Source organism: Amblyomma americanum, chromosome 4 (genome assembly GCF_052857255.1).
Source record: "Amblyomma americanum isolate KBUSLIRL-KWMA chromosome 4, ASM5285725v1, whole genome shotgun sequence".
Lineage (NCBI taxonomy): Eukaryota > Metazoa > Arthropoda > Arachnida > Ixodida > Ixodidae > Amblyomma > Amblyomma americanum.
The window spans coordinates 152,799,830-152,818,123 of NC_135500.1; the positions used below are offsets into that span (position 1 = coordinate 152,799,830).

The window sequence follows — 18,294 nt, forward strand, 5'->3', positions numbered from 1 at the left end:
ATCACTTCTATGACTCACTGGCAGGCAACAGTAACGTTGGACGCAGAGGCGTCGTCTGCATCATTGTCAACTGCGCATGCGCAAGCGCGCTGAGATGGAGGCCAGCTAGCTAGGGAGATCGGTGGGGAGCCCTCACTTCCAGCTTCACAAAATTGGGACGTAACGGCTTCTCCTAAATTATGTCCTTCCTGCATGCCGGCTCTAAAACTTACTGATTTTAAATACTGCAAGTGTAACCGAATGGCTTTGTGAACATGCAGCGGTGAAGCTACGGAGCAGGCACGCCAAATTTCGAAAGAGGTCTTGCATATAGCTGGCTTGAGGCATTCTTGAGGGCCAAATATGGGCGCCGAAATGAAAACAGAGGCGCTGAATGTGCGCGACGTACGCTCATTCCCTAACAGTATGTCTCGAAATTTTGGTTACCGGTTTGTTACGCGTGAAGTCTCATACAAAAATAATGCAGAGTCCGGAAAAACGTTTTCGAATGATCAGTGTGAGCTGTGGATACGAAAACAAGCAAGGAAGCAGTCTCTATGATGCTAAAACCAAACGCGAAGTCAGGCGCATTACAATGTTTTCGCATGGCTTCTTCATGCTTCCGTTATAGTTTCCACGTGCTTTCTGCTTGGTGAAAATCATGCCCTACGGAATGAGTATGCATTCCATCCTTGGTATATGTGGTGACTGTACATTCTGCAGAGAGCTATTATGTCTTGTTTCAGTCACTACAATGGCGTACGGAATTCACACTTAGTCCTTTGTGAGCAACGCAGAAAACTCTAAATTCCGTTAATTACAGAGGAACGTTTCAAAAGGCAATAGACAGTTTTAGCGTAGCCGGACAGCTGTACGTCGAATGCGGTAACGCGTTGCCGTCGCTACCGTTGCTACCGTTGCCATGCTTGCCTAGCCAGATTTGCCGTACGCTATCAGTTGCCGTAGTTACGGTGTTTACCGTACGGTGCGGCTAAAACTATCAAATAACGTTTTTTAGCTGCACAGCCTTGATGGTCAATCTCAGAACTCCGACAGCAGTAATGAATCAAATCGGTATTTGAGATAATTTCGTGGAACAACGCGCAGCAGATCAGCACAGCGACAGACGAGGTCACAAACTCTCTCCCACCCCTCCCCCCCAGGAAAAACGAAAGAAAAAAAGGCGCTCCGCGTTTAAAAACAAAAATGAAAAAATAAAATATCGTTTGCAAGACAACTAGCAACGACCGATATTTGGCGCCCACGTAATCGAACTGCGCCGCACCGTGTTGCTCGTTCGTTGCTGAGCGCACCCTCGCCTTCCCGTGGGACCAAGTGTCGCGCGCGACGTCCGGACGTCCGGCCGTCTGGTCGCCCGAGCCCTGACCTAATCTAGCCCCGACGTCGATTTTCCCATTACTTTTCCCTTTCATTTCGCTCGCCGATGCCACGCCTTGTCCGCTGTTTCCCGCGCTTCGCCTGCTCGGTTGGCGGGCGGCTGGGCGATGAATCGAGACGCCTTTGGCTCTTTTGCCTTTCTCCTCCTCCTCCTTCTGTTTGTTCTATTTTTCTGCTGTCGCATAGGAATGACGCTCACTTTCGGCCTGTCGCAGCCCGCAGGGAAACAACGGGGCCGACCTTGAGTTGTGTGGGCCGGCGATTGGGTTAGAGTTATTTTTCGAGCTCTCAGCTCATTTGGAGGAACGAAGTACTTCGTATCTTGATTTTTTTGTAGGATCGCGTCTTGTGTTTCGCTTTGCATTTGTTTACACTTTTGTCACTATTTCGATGTTTGAAGAGACATAAAGCGGTAGAAACGTATCAAAGGCGAAAGTGTAGATGGTACCATGTTTATGTTGTTTTTTTCGGAGGGGAAAATAAGCTTTCAGCCGTAGAAATAGTACTGCTTGTTTCGGTCTTTATTCGAGAGGTGCCAGCTTGGTTGATGGCTACACTTTCGCAACAAACCACGAAAGAAAAAAAGAAATTTCATTTACTCCACCAAGAACCTCCCTCCGAAAATTGAAACAAAAATGTTTGCAGAATTCATAAAAGTTTGGCACTGTAGGTGCCAAACTGTGGGTGGGTCCTATAGTGGGTGCCCGGCGCCCACAGCTTTTCCTAGCGAGCTTTCCTAGCGAGCTTTCCTCTCTTAAAACCGCAGCGGTGGCCTAGTCGCTTGAGCATCCGCCTCGCATGCGGAAGGTGCGGGGTTCGATCCCCAGTGCCGCCAGGTACCTAGCGGTGATACAATTGGCACAACTTTGCCCTGGCTGGTGCTCGGCTTCTTTAGGGTGAAATGCTTGGGAAATGGGTCTTTGACCCCACCTTGAGAAAAAGAAAAACCTTTTGCCATGGCGCTCTTTGGCCACAGATGCCCCTTGCGCAATAAAAAAATCATCATGATCATCATCATTTCCTCTCTCAAAACCACCTCACTGGCTAGGTAGCCATGGCATTCGACTGCTGTGTCGAAGGTTGTTCAAACGCGGGAGGGATCGTGGTGGTCGCATTTAGAGGGAGGTAAATGCAAAAATTCCACTGTACTATGAAATGTCATTGCATGTTAAAGAACTCCAGATAGGCTAAACTAATTGGAGCTCTACACTAAGGCATATCCTCTAGCCCATGTGCAGCTCCAGGAAGTTGAACCCCACATACCACCACACACATACAATCTGTTTAAACTTCACGTGGTTGCACCAGGCAATCACTATCCCGAGTTCGCAGGTACGGCTTTATTTATCCCTCTTGAGTCTTCCAAATCGTATGCGAGCATAATAAGCAACGTTGTTTTGTTAAGCAGCGAAAGGATATATTTTCGGCAATGCTGGACGACTGTTTGTATTTAGGTGCTGCGGTTGACATAAAATATGTCGAATAAACGTTAGAATACGTATACAGGAAGATAACTTCGTTGCAGACCATGTACTTCACCGCGTTTAGGCCTAACATGATGGCGAGATGAACGAGCCGGTGGCACTAAGTTCACGAAAACTAGGAACTCATCACATTTAAAAATCAAAGTCAGCACTCAGTGCCTTACCACGGATCAAGCTAAACTGAATGCACAACGATACTATTTACGCTGCTGTGTGCACAAAAACAAAAATATGCCAAGCCAAATAGGCAAACTTTTCGAAGGGAGAGTGTTCGACCACCCGCGCTAATGTGTACCGCACTATAGGCCAACCCCGTATTTACAAACAAAGCGGGGGGTTCGTGGAAGGAGGATCTGACTAGGGGTGAAAAGTAGGCTTAGCGCTCATATGAATGCATGGAAGCAAAAGTTGTCAAAGCAGTTTCCTGGTTTCGCAGTGCGCCTATGATGTGCCTCCTTCGTGAAGAACGACCACATTCAACCTAGTACAGGTTTTGAAAGTATGAACCGTTACATCGATGACAATGTGTTTTTAAAAGACCGCGTTTCGTGCGCTTGGAGGCGTTTCCCTGCTTGAGGTGCGAGGCGGTAGCGCGGCCCATTGGAATACTTGTAAGTAAAACATTCAGAAATATTATTCTCGTTTTACAGAATACCCATCGAGACGGCTGCATGATTGCTAACAGTTGCCGAGTGCTTTTAAGAAGAGTGTGAGAAATATGCTACGTTATTTGGAAGCTATCATTTTAAAACAGCACGATAAATGCGTGTGGTGAAGCCGGATACACCCTCGAAAGGCGATCTCTCCGCTGGGTGTTTCCCCGAATCACGCAAGCGTCTCGTGTAGTCTGACATTTCTACCGCGCACGCAACATTCCCTCGCAGATACTGCCGTTCAAGCAATAGCAAGGTTTACATTGAGGACAGTCCTCAAACAACGCGGCAAACGAACCGCCCGCTGTAGCAGACGACAGCACCGTTATACCTGACGCTGGCGGACGCCGGAGCTGGAGGCGGCCTGCGGGTATCGTCTGCGGCACTGTCTGCTACAGTGCGTGGCTCTCCTTCGAGTGCTTGCCACGGCGTTTGAGAACTGCATTTGCAGGTAATGCTGTCCAGGCTGTATAGTTTGAGCGGCCGTATTAATAAGCAAATGCAGCGCACGCGACAGGATGTCGGACTACACGAGAAGCTTGCGCGATTCGGGGGAATCACCCAGCGGTTGGAGCGCCTCTTGTGGTTATGATCGTCTTAACAGCGCTCATTTGTCGTGGCGTTTTAAAAAGATAGATTCGACATGACGTAGCATACTTTCTCATGTTCTGCTTCTTCAAAGCACTCGCCGATTGTTCTCAGCCATACAGTTTCATACTATTGCCTAAAGGGAAAGCTGGCGCCCCGGCTATGGGAGTTTGCACGGAGCTTCCTCAAGACCACCTCAGCCACCATGGGCGCTTTAAGCATCATGGGAGGAGAGCAACCGACTGCTGAACCGCAATTTTTGGCCAAAAAATAATGCAAGAATAAACGTTGTTCGACAATCAAGAACGCCCTAACATTCAATATCCTGTCGATAAATTGCAGCAAACGAGCAGAAAAGCATGTAAATGCAAAGTTTGCCCAAAATAGGAGGTGGCTCGCTTTCCTATTGGTCAAGTATTGCATGCCACAAAAACTAATATTTCGTGCTTAACAGGGCCACTTTAACAATAAATATGTTTAAAAAATGCTGTTGATTAAACACTTTAAGAGGCTTTTAATGGCATTTCAGAAAACAAAACCCTTTTATTGGCGTCGTGTGCTGTTGCGTTTTCGCTACTATGGCTTTTGCGCACCACATTCGCGCCAAAGTCGTCTGCGCGCCGTGGACGAAATGGGACATTTCAGTAATGCCACTCTGTGTTCCCGAATAAATCCGACTGTCCCGCACCAAGTAGTTCATCAGCCCATGATGCTTTGGGCGTCCATGGTGGCTGACATGCAACACCGCCAGCTTTTCCTCTAGTTAATAGCAAGAAACTCTGCTCCCAGCCGGCGACAGCAGCGCCACCGAATCTTGCTTGCTTTTAAAATTGTTGTTGGTCTATACGTGCTCTCCCTTAGAGCCCCGCTTCACTTCTCAATGTACCCAGACGCATTCCTTTTCTTTGCTGTTGTCCTGTTGAAATGATGGTCATAATTTTCAATCTGAATGCAAATGTACTGAGTGCCTTCGAGTGGTCGTTCAAGTGTTCTGTGTTGTCGTAATGATCGTTTTGGCTTTTGTAACGGCTGTGAGTCTACGCGACCACACTAAAGGTTTTAGATAAGTCCTGAAGGCAAAAAAACAAAAAACAAATATGAACAATCTCTGCGTTACGCACGCACTCTGCGTTTCGCAAGAATGAAAAGCAAGCGTGACGCGCCAGCATCCGCTGACGCGCTGATGTTACTGGATTGGCTATGAGCGCGGTCCTTGACTAAATAAATTGGGGAGAAAATGACGGATGCGCGAGGAAGTTTTAAACTGAGTCGTTAAAATGCGCGGATAAAAGTTTAGATGTTACACATTCCACTTATGTTTAGCGGTGAAGAATTCCTGCCATTTACTCATACGTGCCAAATAAAAAAAAAAAGATGTGATATTTGTACAGGACTCTACATGGAAAGCATTGATAGTCTGGTTAATGTAAGCGCACATTGTAAGTGGTTGCTTTCTTCTTGAACACACAGCAGCCTTGCTTAGAGCAAGCTAGCGCTAAGCTGAGGAGAACAGAAAAAAAATTCTCCTAACACCGCAGTTTTGAGTTCCTTTGTAATATTTGTTCTCAACCGCATCAGCATAAAACACCCCCAGAAATGGAATTGCGTTTCTGAAACTGACTGGCTTCTTCCGCAACTACAAATTTGCAGTTAGATTTATGTAAGGTTGAGTTGCTGTCTGCATTTTATGTTTTATTACTAAAACCGTGTGGCAGCGGAAGCTTTTTCTGAAAGTTTGTCCACTGGGAACACACACGAAGATCGTATTAAATTCTTGTTGCCCCAGATATGGCATTGGAGGTGCTTGCAGCGGAGTCCATAGGGAAGTCAGCGCGCGGTTTAGGCAACGAGCTCCTCCACATACAGCCTTATGCGGGTGAGAAGAGCCGGTGGAAGCTTCTATGCGGGAGAGTACCCGGCAGTCTGGAAGCTACGGAATAAGGGCTATAGCTCGTAATGTTAGTTTCTCGCTTCTCGGCGTGGCCCAAGTTGGGTCTCAAGGCGCGGAGCCTCAGATCGCCGAGATCTTGAAAGTCATGCGAAGGACTAACCCTATTCCAGCGCTGCGCACTTCGAAGCGGGAGTATTTTCAGCGGTAAAAAATGCACTTGTGTGAGAGGCGGCATTGCAACGAGAAAGTCGCAAGCGAAAGCGTCAGCAATAGGTTTCTGCTGGTGTACAGTTCCCACCCAGTTTCACAATTTACGCTGCAGCATAGTGTAAACTTTGTGTATTAGTTATTACTATTTATAAACCTTGCATGCTAATAAGCCTTAAGGTTGTGCACAGTACAGGGCAGGAAACAGAGTGCCTGTAGTCCCGCTCCTGTCACTTAAGCAGCCATGGCTGTGATGTCGCAAATGTAATTCCGTTTAGGTTTTACCTATCGAAAAACACCACAGAAAATTTTCTGCTGCCCTAACATATGTTGGAAAATTGGTTTTGGGGGAAAGGAAATAGCACAGTTTCTGTCTCACATCTCGGCGGACACCTGAACCGGTTCCGTATGAGAAGGGATGAAGGAGGGACTGAGAAAAGAAAGAGGTGCCGTATTGGGGGGCTGCGGAATAATTTCGACCACCTGGGGATCTTTAGCGTGCACTGACATCGCACAGCACACGGGCGCCTTAGCATTTCGCCTCCATTGAAACGCAGCCGTCGCGGTCGGGTTCGAACCCGGGTACTCCGGATCAGTTGCCGAGCGCCCTAACATTTTTTAGTGTGTTGGGACCTGACAATAGAAACTTCTTGCAATAACAACAGGATTTCCTGTTGTATTGTGCAGTAACTTGTAGTAAGGGGCCTGTTCTGTTGTATTTTTCGGCTGCATTTGTTTAAGGACACTGGGCATGAAATGTATTTGTTTTTAATTTTGTTTCTTCTTGATTTTGACTGTTACGCTCTGTGTCTGCAGTCGGCTTACCCGAGTTGTGAAATGACTACGAAGTGGTGAAGTACACGTTATCCCCTCTGCAGATTTGTCCGCCAAACAACCTGCGTGGACCTGAATATGAGGATTGGAATTCACACGGGCTCCGTGTTGTGCGGCGTGCTCGGACTCCACAAGTGGCAGTTCGATGTGTGGTCTAACGACGTCACGTTGGCCAATCACATGGAGTCGGGAGGAATAGCAGGGTAAGTGTACTTTCCGGATAAACATAAATGAAGTTCGAATATTACTCATGCACTTGAAGGCACTACCGGAAACCCGGAGAGTCAGAACTGATCAACACAGGTGGCCGGCGGGTTTACTTCGAATTAGTTCAGTCCAGACCACAGCTACCAGCAGAAGATATATCCGAAACGCTGAGCTGCTCGTATTTTCCTGAATGGTATTATTTCTAAGAATGTGGCCAAAACTCCCTAAGTGACTGTCTTGCAAGACATTTTGAGGGATTAAATTCACACTTTTTATTCAGCAGAGCTATAAAACCTGTGAAATCTGAGTATGCAGGTAGATGCTCATGTACTTGAGACATGTGTTGGTATTTACAGCGGCCCACTGTGTCACAAACGTGTGACCTGCGAGTTCCAATAGCTCAAGGCTTTTGTGAATGCCTTCAATATATTGGAAAATTTGTCAAACAAAAAACGTGTCTGATTAAACTGAATTCCCTGGATCTCGGTTAAACTTGGAAGCTTTGGTAGAACCAGTGCTTTTTTTTTAATGCTCATAATACTTATAATACCTGCTTCGAAACCAGACAAACTCTGCATTGCCCCCGGGTATGCGGTCAAAAAAAAAAATGAAAGCTTTGAGTGCGCAGAGAAATGACCTCAAGTTGTATATGTTGCAGCGGGTGTTCCTTTAAAGTAATACACGTCTGTTGAGAACACTGGTTGGTCTTTGGCACAAGTGAAAGTATTGAAACGTTGTGCAACCGCTAGCAAGAAGGGCGACCGTCGGGTTGAACATCTTCTTCCCAAGACGAGAGTTTACGGCTTGGAAATAACAGTTTGAAGCAGCTGTATAGACCTGAACGGCCTCCATTGCTTTTTTTTTGCCGAGCCTTTACTGCTGGAGCTATAAAATTTAGCGGTCTCTGTTTACGGTGGTGCCATGGCAAAAGTATTTCTGTGTCTGTCGTAATCCAAACCTCGCTTGCCTTTACCATGATCCAAGGTGAAAAAGAGACAACTACAGTTATTTTGTGACCGCCGTGAGAGTTTTCGCTTTCGAGCTTACATTTTTCACATAAATACAGTTTTACAATTACCAAAATTGCGTGGCCGCGATGAGCTCAATAAAGTAATGACTCTGGGATATCACATGGCCATCTTGAGAAAAAACGAGAATTTGCCATTGCTATTTTAGCCAACTTGCCATTGAGAATGTGGTGTTTGTGCTGGTCAATTTGTGAGCTCGGTTACCTAAATATCTACCTGAGTGATTGAGATGATTTGAATGATCAGTTCGGTCATTTGTCGTCCAAATGCATGCCCAACAATTCTGGACAAAAGCATTTGTGAACGAAAAAAAATTATGAACGCAGTTGTTTTTATATAATGTAAGATTTCAATATAAAAATCAATATATCCGGAGATCTGCCACTCATAGAGGCTTGTATTTGTTTTGCTCTGAACGTTTTTGCGATCGGCAAAAAGCGTTCCCTTTAGGGTTCTGACGGCAGTCTTAGCTGTTTCATAGCAGTTAAAATTTGAACTGGTAGTGCAAGTCTCCTTATTTACTGGGAGGCGTGTAGCCTTTCGATAGTTGAATGTAATATTCATATCAGTTTATAGAATTACGAACACTCAGTTACTCTTGGAACTGCGGCCAAGAAGAATTTGCCTGCATTGCGCAGAAATAAATACTCTTTAAAAAAACTTACAGGCCAAGAACCCCTCTAGTGCACGTAACTCGTCTAAATTAAGTTTCAATTACGCTGCTAAGAGATTTTTATAATCCACATTTAACACGACATATGCAAACAAAACTAGGAATACAGAAGTATTAATTACGAAAGTATAAGACAGTTGGTCAGAAAGCGAACTAATCTAATAGACCAAAAATAAAGATAGTAATTTACAACTAATTGGGAGTAAATGAAAAAACTACAGGGAAAGAAAAAAAGATTTCAGATGTCAGGCAATGGGCAGAAACAGGCTTACTTTTTCTTGGCGAAAAATGTTTGAGCTTCACTCTGTGCAGAGGGAAGTACAAGCTGCATGTAACAACTGTATCTTACCGGTACTCACCTATTGGACATAGATATGTAGGCTAAGCAAAGGGTTCAGTTAAATTCAGGACAACGCAGCCAGCTGTGGAAAGGAGAATGACAAGGGTAACGTTAGAGTGAAGTAAAATGCGCATGGGTAAGGCATGTAATGCGAATGCAAGAAAACCGATGGTCGTTAAGAGTAACGGACTGGATTCCATGAGAAGGCCTGAGTAGCACAGGGTAGGAATGGGGGGGGGGGGGGGGCGAGGGGGAGGGGCAAGATGAGATTAAGAAGTTTGCGGGGGGATGGGTTGGCGGCAGTTAGCACGGGATCGGGTTAATTGGATTAGGCAGATATCGAAGAGGCATTTGCACTTCAGTGGGCGAGGTCAAGCTGGTGATGATAATGTGCAATACCCAGTCAGTTGTTGCTGCGGAAATAACTGCACCTGTCATTACACTCTTACAGGCGTGTCCATGTTTCTCAAGCCACTCTGAATGCCCTGGGTGACTCGTACGCTGTGGAGCCCGGCTACGGAGAGACTCGAGACGCATATCTGAGACAGCACAACGTGCAAACTTTCCTCATCAAGCGCACGGAGCCCACGGCGTACAAAAAGGCACGTTTCCACTCGTACCGCAAGGCCCGAAAATTCCTACCCACGTGCCCTTTGTGCCTCCTTCAAAAACGACGTAGGCGGAGAGCAGAGCCTTTTCCAGAAATTCCTAAATACGTGCCAAGTCTGCGATATGGTTGAAAGATTTAATTTTGTTGTAATAATAAGTATGAGCTACTAGCTTTTAGTGGAAAATCCATATTGGTTTGTTTTGTGCCTTTATGATTCTAAGTATGCGTCTCCACATTAAATATATGTTAGCAAGCGAATTCATTCAAGACATGTATACTTACTGAACGTCAGGATCTCCCAAATTTCCTCAATGTGTTCAAACAGGATGCTACATTCGTGTCGCTGCGTGCAACGCTCCTGTCGTGCGAATGATTTTAACTGCTGCTGTTCAATGAAAGGCTGCTCCTTTCCTATGTGGACTTGAACATAAGCACTTCTGATTCACTGCCACTGCATTCACGGCTAAACTGAATGAACCATGACTTGTTAACGCCACGTGTAACGTATTGATAAATAGAGATATGCTGGTTTCAGAAAAATTTAAACACTTGCTTCCTGTATTAAATTCTTACAATTGAAATGCCCCGGTCATTTCGAATATGTTTGTATTATTGAATTCGACAGAGCAAAGCGCTGAGACAACCAACTGGGCATGTTTAATTTTTATGCTTAGGCGCTGATTTTTCGATGTCATTTGCTGTTTCCGTGTTTGTGTGCTTTTTTTCAGTCTTCAAGCACTGCCCATACTTGTCAGCACCGCAAGAGTTCATGCCATTGAAAGCGCTAAAAAGGCCGAAAGAAATATCGCACAATAGGCGAAAGTCACGGAAATGTAAAATTTACCTCATAGGCCGGCTCTGAGAATTGAACCATCGAATAGAAAAAAATATTACTCAAACTGTGCGTGGCACACCTCACCTCCAAATACGCACATCTCACGCCATCCAAAGCAAGTACGGCTATCCTGCGCCTTATAAAGATCAACGCCGAACCCCAAATGGAAGACTCGGAACAACTCCTCCCTGAAGTACACAGAATACTCACTGTCAAACCCCTACAGTAGCACTGGCAGAGACACTTTATTTTTATTTAATTTAAGGTTCCACCATAGTTTTTGTCAAACGCGTACCCAAGAACATGCACCCTACGCACCACGAAGGAAGGCGCAAGGCGAGAGCCTGCGCCTTACATGCCATATATATGAACTACCCCGCGGCCGCTTACTTGGACGCGGCGGGATATCTAACACAGCACAAAGCGTATCACGATAGGCGCAGTGACCGGGATCGGTTTGTCCCTAACAGCCGGCACGATATACACCACCTCCTCTGAGACGGAGGAGGAAGCGGCAATTGCATTAGCCATAACCAACACCTCAGCTGACATAATAATCAGCGATTCAAATGCAGTCATACGCAACTTTGCGAGGGGCCGCGTCTCCCCATCTCCCGCCAAATCCTTAGAAGCACCCACCACACCCCCTCAAGGGAGGTCAAGCTGTTATGTGTTCTGGTCCACTCGTGCAACCCGGGGAACGAGGCAGCCCACGATTACGCCCGAGGTTTCGTCGGCCGCGCAATGGGCTACTCTGACCCGAGTTTCTCGAAGGATAGCCTGAACTCGTTTCACGACATCACACACCACTTTCGCCTCGAAAGACGCACCTTCCCTCCGCCGCATAAATCTCTCACAAAGACCCAGGAGACCACCTGGCGCCGCTTGCAAACCCATTGCCACCCTAACCGGGCAGTTGATTCGATGAAATCAGCTGTTGGCTTCATTTCTGGGCCACTAAATTATCAGACACAGTGCGCAGTGCAGAAACTTTCAGATGCATTTAATTAATTTTTCTTGCTTCACTGTTCAAGCTACTCCACTCGCTTAGTAAATGTGAATCAACAAACCTTCTGTTTTTCGATGAAATCGTTGATAACCAACTATTATAAAAGGTTTGCTGTGTAGAGAGGCAGGCGCATTAGTGATAATGCTTCAACAAGGAAGCAGCAATTGATAGATGTGGGGATGGCAGCTTAACGTCTTGCCCTCTTGCCCTCTTCCCCGCCTTGAAGGTTCCTGGGCCCCTTTTTTTCAAATTTCTTGAAGGTACTCTGAGGCAAGCCGCGCCTTCTTCAGGGTAGCGAACAAAGCAAGTCAGTAGCGGAACTCCAGCCGGCGGAGAAATCGAAACTGGCCTCAATCTCCCAAAATGTGGATCACCATCGACCGATGCCAAGACATCAATTGTTTTAATTGTAGAGAAGCCGTGCCGTATGCTCACATCTTGAACGCATGCCCATTGTGTGCCTTTACCCAACAAGTTGCCGAGGACATTTATCGTTTCTATCAATTTTCATCACTGAATTAAAGAAGTACATCAGTCATACTCAGATTTCAATGGCCTTCCAAAATTGCTACTTTCTAAAATAGGCACTGCATAAAAGTTGAATAGATGGATCTTGCGGAAAAAAATAAAAGATTGGTTCTGCGATCGCGAAAAGAAAATGCCAGAAATGACTGGTGAATGAGCAAGTTTCTTGTGAAAAGTGTGCCTCAGCGGCGCGTAGAGCAGATCCGACGTTTTAAGAACAACGCGTGATGCCATGTCGAACGACTACTGTAGTCCCGTTCTCTGATAACCATCTTGCGTTACCTATACGTTACATATAGGCTGTATATACGAGTAACGGACATACGTTATATATACGTGTATATGCGGTAGAGGCATATATATAATATAGATTGAGGCATTAAAATGGATAAGAAAAACAAGCCTCTCCCGCACCACTAAAGTATCGCGAGTAGCACGCATATACAGATCGCAAGTTGTGGTTATAGAAGAACCTCGCTCGCACCAAGCACGTATATACAAAAATTATTGTGGGACGAAAAATAAAGTGTCCCTGCCCGTGTCACTAAGTATAACGGGCTTAAAGCACGCATATACAACCTGAGCCAGGCAGTGGTCACACGCCGCTAGCGAATCTATATTTCCAAAGAATAACAGCACAAATGACACGCCCGTGGATGCTCGCCGCATTTATTTGCGATAAACAATTCACCATCACTGACAGTCTTAGTTGGCCGCACATTCGCACCGCATATCGTGCCTTTTGCACAAATGCGGGACTTCTCTTTCTTTAGTGCATCGCGTGTGAGCACTCGCCCGAAATAAAATGGCAGAAATGCTGCTTTCCGTGCTTTAAACCTTCAATAAGTACCCCTGAAAATATGGAAGGGCTCGCGGATCACACTGAACATGCACTTAATCGCGCCGGGAACGCAGATGACAGGCCGTCACAAGACAGCGCCGCAGGCACCGCTGGGCACGCGCCCACGCCTTATACTGTTAACACGTGAAGTGGTTTTACTTTCCCTGTTTTCACGGGATGGCTTGTTTTAAAGCAATGAATTGACAATGAATTGGCGAGTTTGAGGAGACAGGTTAAGCTGAGCCCGCGCGCCATTCTCATTTCTCTCTAATTTCCTGGTGAAAGCGGATTTGCTCTTTTGAAGTATTCTTACTGTGCCGCCGTGCAGCTGCGACAAGCCCGAAGCAGAGAGCTTTTTTCTTCGGCACTGACTCATTCTGTCTTTTTTGCTCTGAGACTATTATCCAGCGTTCTCTTTCGGAGGGATGGTGAGCACCTGTTCGGTGTGGCAACATTTTTCTCACAGTAGCAATAATCTCCTCATCGTCCCAACTTTAATGCTTTCTCAAAGACGCTCAGCACGGCACGATTTCATCTACGAACAGTTTTCATATGTTAATGCTCAAAACGTGGGAGATTACTGGACGAAAGTAGTACGGATTAACTGAGTTCCGGTCGTGCCTTTAAAGACACTACTTTGGCCGTCGTGGAGTTTTCTACGAGGTTTCCTTTAATGTCGTGGGACAGAAAGAAAAATATAAACATTTCTTCCCGCAAATTAAAAGCACGATGACCATTTCAGTTTTTTTTTTTGTCCAGTTCTGGGGTCAAATGTGCGTTTTCTCTGAGTGTCTACATTAATGCACCACGACAGCAAAAAGGTGTTCTTTTTTCGCTTTTTACAGAAAACCGTATGAATTATTTACCGTATCTATGTCACCATTATTTATAGGGAAGGCGGAACTGGCTGAGATCAGCAGTGCACACGTGTCGAAACACGAAGGAAATTACCTTAGCTCTCTTGACAAGTTGGTACCTGCAAGCTACAAATGTTCATCAGAGCCAAATGAAAATTGCGTCAGAAAGGAAAGCAGTGCGGTTGACGAACATGATCCTCCTGTCTCTTGCGCAGGGTTACAAGCGGCGCAAGCGGCGTAGTAACCCTGAAGACAGGCAGAGTACGGTCAGCCTTCCGATGATCAACGGTGCCAACGGTGGAGGCGGTGACCATCGCTCCAGCGCCAGCACCAACAGTACGGTGGGGGCGACGGATGAGGACGCTGTGGCCGAGTGGACGCCTGAGATACCCTTCAAGAACGTAAGCCATTGTTTACTTCCTATCTGCCTCTTCTCTGCACCCTTGGCTGAAACATCTTGTATCAAACCAGACGGCCAGGCTATTGGCGAGTATAGTCGTTACCGTTCTGTACACATAACAATTAAGACAATTGTTGCGGAATCGCAGCTTCCGTTGACCAACTGCGGTAAAGCTTGTATTGACTACAAAAAGGTTGACTTTGTAAAATGAGAGCGCCTTTGTAGAAATGGAAAGAATGTGGCTCAAAAGAAACATTCTACTGAACAATGCGAAATGTTACCGTGCGTATCCTATTTCAGCTGGAGTCTCTGGCAGCCTTCGCCGACGACGAGACCTTAGAAGATGGCGAAGCATCTTTGCCGCCAGGTGCCGATCCACCTTCCTGTGACGCGGGCCGCCGCCCTTCGAGGCAGGACTCGCGCGGATCCTCAGTGCGCAGAAGCCAGAAGTCGCGCGACTATTCCGGCCAGCAGCCACAGGCAGTCACACTGTCGTCGTCGGTCAACGAGGACGTGGACGAAATCATTGATCACGAGATCGAAGTCGAGAGCAACAAGAAGATGTGCAGGGACAACGTCAACCTGTTCACTCTCTCTTTCAAGTGCCACCTCACAGAAAATCAGGTTCGCCCTGCATTCATCTGCAATCGGTACCTGGCATTAACGATGTTCCTTACCGGTCAGGCTTGGTAAGGAGCAGTACCGAGAATGAAACGCAAGGAACTTCCTATGTGTGCGGGTTTAAGTTTAAGGATAAGTAGAGAGAGAAAGAATTAGAAGATGATGTGACAGATAGAATTCTGAATGGGAATCACAGTTCATTGATAAATGTCAGTGCAGAGTGAAGAACTAGAAAGGTATCTGAGACTTCTCAGCTATGGCAAGCATGACGTGCGGACATGCATAGGCTAATGTGAAGTTATGGAATAACCATGGAGATCAAGATGTAGGAAACGCGGGCTGTTCGACTCGTATGACAGCGATAATACTTATCCAGGCGGTCTAGTCAAGGCGCGTAATCGAAGGCACTCTCGGGAGGGGATTATTCCGTAGTCTGTACATGTTGTTGTAGCTGCTCGACGACACCGCTAGTTCTGAACGGTCATTTTGTTCTTTCTTTACCTGGTGCGTGTCTCTACGCCGTATTTTGAGCGCATCAGTAACAAGAGTGCGCGTCAGGCTAGAGAATAAATACATGCATTTTCCTTTGTGTTGATAGGAATACCTACGGTCCGGAGTTTAATGAGGGGAAGTTAAAGTATCATAAATATTCCAAGAATTAGCGCAAAGTAGAATTCTCGACGTTTGTGTCGGGCAAGTAGGTATGTTCCTGCCTACATGCCAATGTAGTTAATTAGCTAGAGCATAATGACTGTCCGCGTCGTAAGACGAAAGCCTAAATACGTTCTTGTTGGCTTATGGCAGGCTTGCTGTTAACGGCTGCATCTGTACTTTTTTTGCGCTATGATTAGTGCATTGCAATTTTTCGCCGCAAATGAAAACGATAGCTGTCCAGATTGCTTGACCCTCAAGCTACTGGTGGGCCGAGATGCCCATGGTATGTGCGGTCATTAAATGTTCAAGTACTAAGCATGCTACCGTTCTTATATTTCGTCCAGCGTAGCTGACAACACACCTCAAGCTTTTTTCTTCTTTCAGTTTCAGCAGCATCAAGTTCACGACACGGTGTTTCGCTCGAACATGACTTGTGCCTTCATCACGTGGATCTTCATAATCATTTGTCAAGCAGTTATGTTGCCAAAGTGAGTTTAGTTTCGTTGTTTGTACCTTAATGGATGATGAAAATAATGGTATAGTCGCCTTCAACTTTTTGGTCGTGTACAACGCTTATATTTTTTTCAGGTCGTTATTTATGACAGTGTCGTACTCTGTAGTGTCCAGCCTTCTGGCCATTATTCTTCTCGCTGCTGTGGGAAGTGAGTGCCGCTGGTCGCCAGCCAGTCTTGTCAAAGCTTCCAAACTTTTGGAGGAACAGTGCTTCTGGAGGAACATAGTGATCTGTTCAACCATTCTCCTAATGTATATTGCTTCCACAGGTACTATGGTAAGCAGTATGCTTTTGTATTACTTCAGATATTCACCTCAAAATGACGGACCTTTAGACAATCATTTTAAGCTTTAATCAAGTACCTCCTTTAGGGGGTTTCTTCTGTCCCAATGGCTGTTCTCTTAATGACTGCAAAATTGCATATAGCTGCCCTTTAGGAAAAATGCTGTTGACTAGAGAACCATGATCGCTTGATGGACAAGAGGCCAGAATTAATTATCTGAAGTTGTTCTGTGGGACTGAAAAATTATTCTTAGCAATAGTTACACTCGCAATGACCAACAAAAAATAACAGTAGTAAGTGCGCTCGTTTGGAGCCAGTAATGGAATGCTCCAGATGCTGTACGAAAAGCGAGCCTAGGGACTTATTCGAAAATGGGATGCTGTGAGAATAAAACTGGAGAGGATTCCCTCAACAGAATCTCAAACTCTTCCTACAATAAAAAAATCAAAAGCGTAAATTTGTAATGATAGCTTTATTCCAAACTCCCTCCACCAAATCGAACAAAGTGTGTAAAAAAATAAATTTTTGCTGCCCAAATACGTGTTTGGAACATGCAGTGCCAGAAGTAACTCCATAATAGGTGTTGAGGCGTTTATATGGCATGCCTAGCTTGGCGGTGTCGGAGCCTTTATTTGGGCGTGCGGGTATGTCCGACCTTACACCCTGAAAAAGTTTAGTGGTTTCAAAGCTTTGAACGAGGGTTAAAAACATGGCCATATTTTAAGAAGTTTCTTACAGCGACGTTGCTACTAAGGCACAACACTTTTTAACTCAAAATTTTCATGCACCAACTGTGGTTTACAATTGAACTGGTTCTTGTAATCAAGCATCTCATGCTGATGAGCTAAATGTACTATTTAGTTTTCATTGGACAACAGTGACTAAAAACTGAAGCGGTAGTGATGCTTATCAAGGCTGTTCCAAAGCTGGGCCATAACGCTACGATAGGCAATTAGAGGTCACAGCGTGATTCAGCCAACCATGGCGGCGAAAAGCATCCCCATCTGGCTCTCCGTCTCCTGAATAAATACCATTACGAAATTTGGCAATAAGAAGCTTTCTTCACCTGTTTGCGCAGAGCCTCGAATTTGCCAGCAATAGAATCAGTTGAACACTTTTATGCACTGAAAGAAACATCCAAAACAGGCATGGAGTACGGTCGTTGTATTATTCTGCAAACGGGTTAACAGTAGATTTGTGATAGATTAGGGGTAGGTCAGGGTGCAATGCTTGCGAAGTCTCGAGTTTTGAAGCTCGTTTATGAATTGATGTTCTACAGGTGCTTTTATTTATGTATGCTTTACCGGCACAATCTGAAAAAGGCTGAGGAGTATACGCTCTCATTTTTTCCCAAAAACTTCGTTTTTCAGTTTGTGTGTGACCGTCAGTCCAGCAACTCCACTCTTCAGTGCCGGCAGGAACCTTCAGAGAGTCCGCTATGCTGCTACCCTCAGGTACTGTAAGCTGTGCCTTCTCGCTGGCGGCTGCAATTTCTAAAACACAGTGTTTGGGACTTTTTCCCTTTTCAGAATGAGAAATGACGCAAAGAGAACGATGCCTGCTTCTGTAGTCGCGAAGCCACACCTATACATTAAGTAAAGAATTAAAAACCGCCAACTTACTGGCCCGCATCTGGCAGGGGAAAAATTCACGCTTTAACGAAGACCGCATTAATTATTTTATATCACAAGATGACGCATCAGTTTTATTATTACTATAAAGGCTATAAATAATCTTTCTCATTTGTGTTTAAATATGAGAAATCGCCTAAATTATCTGTAGTTTCAGATGTGGGCCTGTGAAAAGAAACATAGGAACGTTTTTGCATTTCTTTAACTCCTTCTCAAGCAGAAATTTCATGCA

The 18,294-nt window shown here is 45.5% G+C and overlaps 1 protein-coding gene across 2 annotated transcripts in view; it reads left to right on the forward strand.

Moving 5' to 3' along the window:
• Window positions 1-18,294, forward strand: part of LOC144128532 (adenylate cyclase type 8-like) — a 343,381-nt gene that overhangs the window by 308,513 nt on the left and 16,574 nt on the right. For both annotated transcript variants that reach the window (XM_077661985.1, XM_077661986.1), the window contains exons 9-15: window positions 7,079-7,237; window positions 9,734-9,884; window positions 14,175-14,360; window positions 14,660-14,983; window positions 16,019-16,122; window positions 16,223-16,424; window positions 17,802-17,885. In XM_077661985.1, coding sequence (XP_077518111.1) covers window positions 7,079-7,237; window positions 9,734-9,884; window positions 14,175-14,360; window positions 14,660-14,983; window positions 16,019-16,122; window positions 16,223-16,424; window positions 17,802-17,885 — 1,210 coding nt within the window. The remainder of the gene's footprint in view (window positions 1-7,078; window positions 7,238-9,733; window positions 9,885-14,174; window positions 14,361-14,659; window positions 14,984-16,018; window positions 16,123-16,222; window positions 16,425-17,801; window positions 17,886-18,294) is intronic.